The 6,284-nt window shown below is 38.2% G+C and overlaps 1 protein-coding gene across 1 annotated transcript; it reads left to right on the forward strand.

The window, feature by feature from the left end:
• The first annotated feature begins 1,915 nt into the window (after positions 1-1,915).
• Positions 1,916-2,833, forward strand: LOC142194061 (olfactory receptor 10A7-like). The gene has a single exon (XM_075263087.1). It carries the CDS (start codon positions 1,916-1,918, stop codon positions 2,831-2,833), a length of 918 nt encoding a protein of 305 aa, XP_075119188.1.
• The last annotated feature ends 3,451 nt before the right edge of the window (positions 2,834-6,284 follow it).

The raw sequence follows: 6,284 nt of genomic DNA on the forward strand, positions 1-6,284 counted from the left end.
TTTCCCCACTGTGGGACTATGAAACGATTATCTTATCTTATCTTATCTTATAACTGCTGATAACTTTTTTTTTCTTTTTTTGTCCCGGGACGACCAGCAAGTTTTTTTTTTTCTTAAAGTTTGAACTTCAGCAATAATATAGAAAGCAGATTAAAACTTTTTATATTCATAAAACTTTCTATAATACAAAAATGTTTTACAGTTAAATAAAGCAAGTGAATTCCCTTAAGTTGTGTTCTCTAGAGAATCTCTGGCAATAGTAATTCAACACAACCTTTCTTATAAAATAAGGCTGGGAATGCCGGCTTTACATTTACTTACATTTTACCTTCAGTGAGTGAACTGAATTATTGGACATTTTATTCTTAATTCTAATTTATTCTGCTCAATTCTTTATTTCTTGTTTAAGATATAAAAGTGGTTACATATGCTGAAGCAAGGTAACTGGTAAACATGCAGTAATGTACAAATGATGTGGATTGGCAAGTTTGATCTGTATACGCATGGAAAGCTTCCAAGTGCACATAGTATATATACTATATCTTAATGACATACATAATGTATAATTTTCAAAAATGCTGAAATATATACTGGATCTTTTGCTACTTTAGCATATTTCATGTAAAATGTGCAGCCTACCTGCGTAACCTTTATCATTCATATAGTATTTAGCATTTTTTAATGTAGTTATAGACCTCCAACCTATATATAGGTGACTGCAGTCTACTTGCTACAATCTAGAATTACATTTTGTACATACTTTAGATATGGACAACATAAAGACCAAGACTACATAATGAAATATAAGATACAAAATGCCATTTACTCTCTAGCAAGTAATTCAATAGACTCAAATTCAGGGAAAACACGACTGTTACATAACAAATGGATGAAATACTGATTTTTCTTTTTATTAAATTGACTCTTATCACCATTTATAAATAACAGGCCATATTTACGTGAGCATCAAAGAACTTTTTAGGACAAATAGAATCAATCCAAAATCATTGTTTCTCTCGTCCTTTCTGCTAGTATCTGTTCCCATTTCTGGTTGACCCCTAACAAGTGAATGCAGTTAACAAACTCTTCTGCGGCTTGCACTTCTACAAGGTCTGCTCATGCAGTGTACATGAAGACTGCGGGGTCAGCAGCTGAATAGTGTCTTAAGGGTGTATTTACATGTTGCAGTTGAAACATTTATTTCTTCATACTTGTATTACAATAGTGTATTAGTTTCATTTCCAATACTTCTCCTTAGTATGAAAGTACAGTAGATATACAATGCAGACATACTGATGTTATACTGTCAATATTATTCATGAAAGTAAAGTTGTCCATGCTGTTTTAATAAAAATGGAATCCTTGATACCTTCATAAATATTCATTAAATTTTATATATTTGCTATTTTTGCTTTTACTCAACATGCGTGACAACCTCATTGTCTCAAGGCTACATTCTTGATGGTAAGCAGTGACCTGGATATGGGTAACTTCTAAGCAAGAATAGTTGCAGACTCCATTATGGACATGTATTATGGGACATATGTACTCTTGTGTTTCACATACATGACACATAAGAGTGGTATAAATATCCCAATCTAGGCTATCTTTTCAACCAGTAACTCATTCAGGTAGAACTGCATCATCGTCTTTCATATGACACAAAAAACAAGTTTCTAGGTTTCATATAACCATTTCAAGTGACCCTCATTTTCTCTTCATTTCGCACAGCCGTACTGCATGCACCAACAGAAGCAGGAAACAGCTCTCAATAAAGAAGCAAGGGGCATAGTGAAAAAATGCTAAATTTGTTAATAAAGTATGCTACAAAATGTATTAATGAGACAAAAACTGCAGGTAAATCAAAAGTTGTCTGAAAGTTTAGTTCTGCATCTTTATATATAGATGATCAATAATGATCAAAAGAAACGAGACACGATTAATTGAATTTATTCTTCTGGGATTTTCTCCAAACCGTCAGCCATTTCTGTTCGCCATCTTTCTAATCATTTATTTTTTAACCTTAATGGGGAACATGATGATAATTCTGACGGTGAGCTTAGAACCACAGCTCCATTCCCCGATGTATCTATTTCTCCGCAGCTTGTCCCTTACTGAAATCTTCTATATTTCTGTAACAGTGCCTCGGATGCTTCGAGACTTTTTACAATTGGATAGAAGCATCTCATTTATAGGATGTGCTGCACAGCTTTATTTCTTCTGTTTTCTTGGTACAACAGAATGTTTTCTTCTTGCATTTATGGCATATGATCGATTTGTGGCTATTTGTCATCCACTTCACTATATGACCATAATGACTAAGACAAAATGTTTAGAACTTTCTTTGGGGTCGTGGATGTCGGGGATTTTGTTGTCTTTGATGCAGATTTCCTATGTTTTTAGTTTGCCGTTCTGCTCCTCAAATATCATTGACCATTTCTTTTGCGACATCCTTCCGGTGGTAAAGTTGGCCTGTGCTGACACCTTTGCTAATGAGATTGCAATTTTAGTATATAGTTCTCTGGTTATACCTTTACCATTCCTGCTAATTCTGGTCTCCTATATCCATATCATTACCAGTATATTAAAAATACCTTCTGCTATTGGAAGAACAAAAGCTTTTTCTACATGTGGGTCTCATCTTACATCTGTTACCTTGTTTTATGGAACTGCCACTATTACCTATCTGAAGACAAAATCCATTGAAACATATGGAGGAACAAAAGTAATGTCTCTGCTTTACATTGTCTTCATACCCATGTTCAATCCGTTAATATATAGCTTAAGAAATTCAATCATTAAGAATGCTATGCGTAAATTGATAAAACGATAAAAAGTGTGACTTTGTGAAGCTGTCACAGTTAAAGTGGGTTTCCAACAGTTAAATATTGTTGACCTATACTTAGGATATGCCATCAATATCTGATTGGTGAGGTTTCCACACCCAGGACCCCCACAGGTCAGCTGTAGAGATGAGCGAGTAGTATTCGATCGAGTAGGTAATCGATCGAATACTACGGTATTCGAAATGCTCGTACTCGATTGAGTACCACTCGCTATTCGAATGGAAAAGTTTGATGCAGAACCAGCATTGATTGGCCGAATGCTATACAGTCGGGCAATCAACGCTGGTTCTTTTCCTACCTTTAGAAGTCTTCTCCATGCAGCTTCCCTGCGGCGTCTTCCAGCTCTGAATTCACTCTGCCAGGTATCGGGCCTGGGCAGAGCCGACTGCGCATGCCCGTGCTAGAAGAAAATGGCCGCTTTGACTGTAAGCAGCCATTTTTCTCCAGTGCGGACATGCGCAGTCGGCTCTGCCCAGGCCCGATGCCTGGCAGACTGAATTCAGAGCCGGAAGATGCCGCAGGGACGCTGCATGGAGAAGACTTCTTGGAGGATCCAGCCCGACCCTCACTCGTGGACTTGGCAAGTGTAATTTGATCGAACGTTGCCTACCCCTGAAATGAGCATTTTCTCCCCATAGACTATAATAGGGTTCGATATTCGATTCGAGTAGTTGAATATTGAGCGGCTACTCGAAACGAATATCAAATATCGAACATTTTACTGTTCGCTCATCTCTCAACTCTTACATTATGTAGGCATTGTGCTTGGTATTGATGATCATAACTATTCAGTTGAATGGGAATGAGCTGAAAATAGGCTATGTGACTAATAAATTAATCTTTTGACATAATTGCCTAAATATTGTCTGGTAACAAAAATTTGTAGCAAACATTTTTGGCATATATTGACACCATAACACCTTTCATTCTTTTCATAACCCCTTTTCATTCCAAACAGAGTATGTATTAGTTTTCTGGGGCAAATTAAGCCAGAATGCTGGAGAATTTAAGTCAGTCTTCACTAGAATTGCTCCTGTTTTCTGGTACAATTGCATTGAAAAGAATTGCTTTTTGAGCAAGAGTCATATTACAAATGATTTAAATGGATTGTTCAGGAATTGGAAAAATCACAGAGGAGGCTGCAAAAGGTGAAACAGAAAAAAAAGCAATCATACTCACCTTGTAACAAATTAACTCTCACCAGCTACCCTCTATATTTTTTCCTGTTGTAAAATGTGTGCTTATGTAATGTGAAACTTTGCTGTCTCAACACAGTAAAAGTTTTTACCAATTTTTACAGTTTCTAAACATATATAAACACAGTAAGAATAATTTGTTCAAAGGAAAATATGAAGAAAAAACTTAGGGCTAGTTCAGACGTGGGGCGCCCGCGTGGATTTTGACATAGAGAGCCGTGTCTCTCTCTGGTCAAAACCTGCCTGCCACGACCATCGCGGTCGCGGCTTTCCCCTCCTATGTCGGCTCAAATGAATGAGTCGACACAGGAGGGTGCTGCCGCTAGGCGGAAACCACGGTCCAGCGTGCAGCGGCTTCCGCCTGAAGAAAGAACATGTCGCTTCTTTTCTCCACTAGCAGCAGCCCGCCACTAGTGGAAAAAAGAAGCCCAGCGGTCTGCATAGACCACCATTGTAAAGGGGCGGATTTTGAAGCGAAATCCGCTGTCAAAATCCGCCCCTTTGTTCATGTGTGAACAAGCCCTTACAGTTTTCAGAAAAGATAACATGCAGCAGAGCAGCCGCCATCTTCTTTACAGACTCGGCATCCGACGTAATAGCATGGTGGATGCTGGGATGGGTTAAGGCCGTTGGAACCCGCTATCCTCATAGCCCAGAGCCTGTAGCATTGCCTCACTCCTGCTGCTGCAGGAAGCCCCACTGCAAGAAACTGGCGGTGGCAGGAGATGCATTTGGACGATGCATTTGGAGATGCATTTGGACTATAAGACATCCCCCCACACTTTCCTCCCAAATTTGAGGGGGAAAAAAGTGCATCTTATAGTCCAAAAAATACGGTAACTACTTGAGCTATAACCCATTTCTATAACCTTGAATAGACAATCAAGAGTTAAGTTAACACATTGTGATAGTTTTCTAGTCGAATGTGGACACTTTGAAGAATTTAGTGTCTCACGTCTACATATTGTAGTTCTATTAGCCCTTCCGTATATTGCAAGGAACGAAAAAGGCTTTGTGACTAATTCCCTAATTATACTGGGTATCTTGTAATAGTTCACAGAGGTAGCTTAGTAAACAATGATTTTATATTGGCCATATCAGGCAGTTGATTCCATATGACAATTTCATAGACAAATACCGCTTTATAACATTTGTGAATTTTGTATTGAATACATTTCCACAACCTCACAGCCCCTTGAAGAGTAGTTAGGAAACCAGATACCCAAATGAACTAAAGTGGTACAAAATAAAATATGTGTGTGAATGATTTGATACTACATTATAAAATAGTTAAAGGGGCTCTATCACTGGGAAAAGTCATGTATAACTAATCACATCCTTGCATAGCCTTTAGAAAGTCTATTCCACACCTACCTTTAGTATGTAGATTGCCTCAGTGGTCTCTGAATAAGTCCGTTTTTATTAATATGCTAATGAGCCTCCAGCCAGCACAGGAAGTTCCCAGCAACCTCCTCTCTCCTATTATCTCCTATGTGTGTGAGGCAAACAGGAAGCTGAGTCATCATCATCATCAGCCTCCCATAGGAAACAACAGGAGAGGAGTGCACGATGTATCGTGCAACAGTCTAATTAGCATATGAATAAAAACGGACTTATTCAGAAACCACTGAGGCAATTTACATACTAAAGGTAGGTGTGGAACAGACTTTCTAAAGGCTATGCAAGGATGTGATTAGTTAAAAGTGACTTTTCCCAGTGATAGAGCCCCTTTAAAGCACAGAAAAATCTTATTAAGTCTAAGGCCCCATGTAGCGAAATACAGCAGAAAAAATGTTGTGGAAAAATGCAGTGGAAACGCATCACGTTTTTTTCCTGAAACATTTTTCAACACATTTTCACAGACTTTTCCTTTGAAGACTTTGTGCCCTTTTATACCTATAAAAAAAAAAATCAGGAAACAGAGCATAATAACTGGAGAGCTGCTCTCTTATGCATCACCCACTCTACATTTCTTTTACCATCTCTTGGATCAAAATATTCATTATAGCCCTTGATAAATTCTGTAAAAGGTGTAATTTCTAAAATGGGGTCTCTTTTGCTGGTTTCCATTTACTGGTATTTTAGGGCCTCTGCACGTGACAGAGTACACAAAAACTGTTCTAGCAATATCTGCCCTCCAAAAGCCAAACAGCACTCTATCTGTTCTGAGCCATGCCACGTACTCATGGAACAGTTTAGGACCACATATGGGGTATGGCCGTGTTCAGGAGAAATTGTGTAA

This window comes from Leptodactylus fuscus, chromosome 1, assembly GCF_031893055.1.
Source record: "Leptodactylus fuscus isolate aLepFus1 chromosome 1, aLepFus1.hap2, whole genome shotgun sequence".
NCBI lineage: Eukaryota > Metazoa > Chordata > Amphibia > Anura > Leptodactylidae > Leptodactylus > Leptodactylus fuscus.

Excerpts from the sequence above, each read along its gene's own strand:
- LOC142194061 (XM_075263087.1), top strand. The coding sequence starts at position 1,916 with ATGATCAAAAGAAACGAGACACGATTAATTGAATTTATTCTTCTGGGA.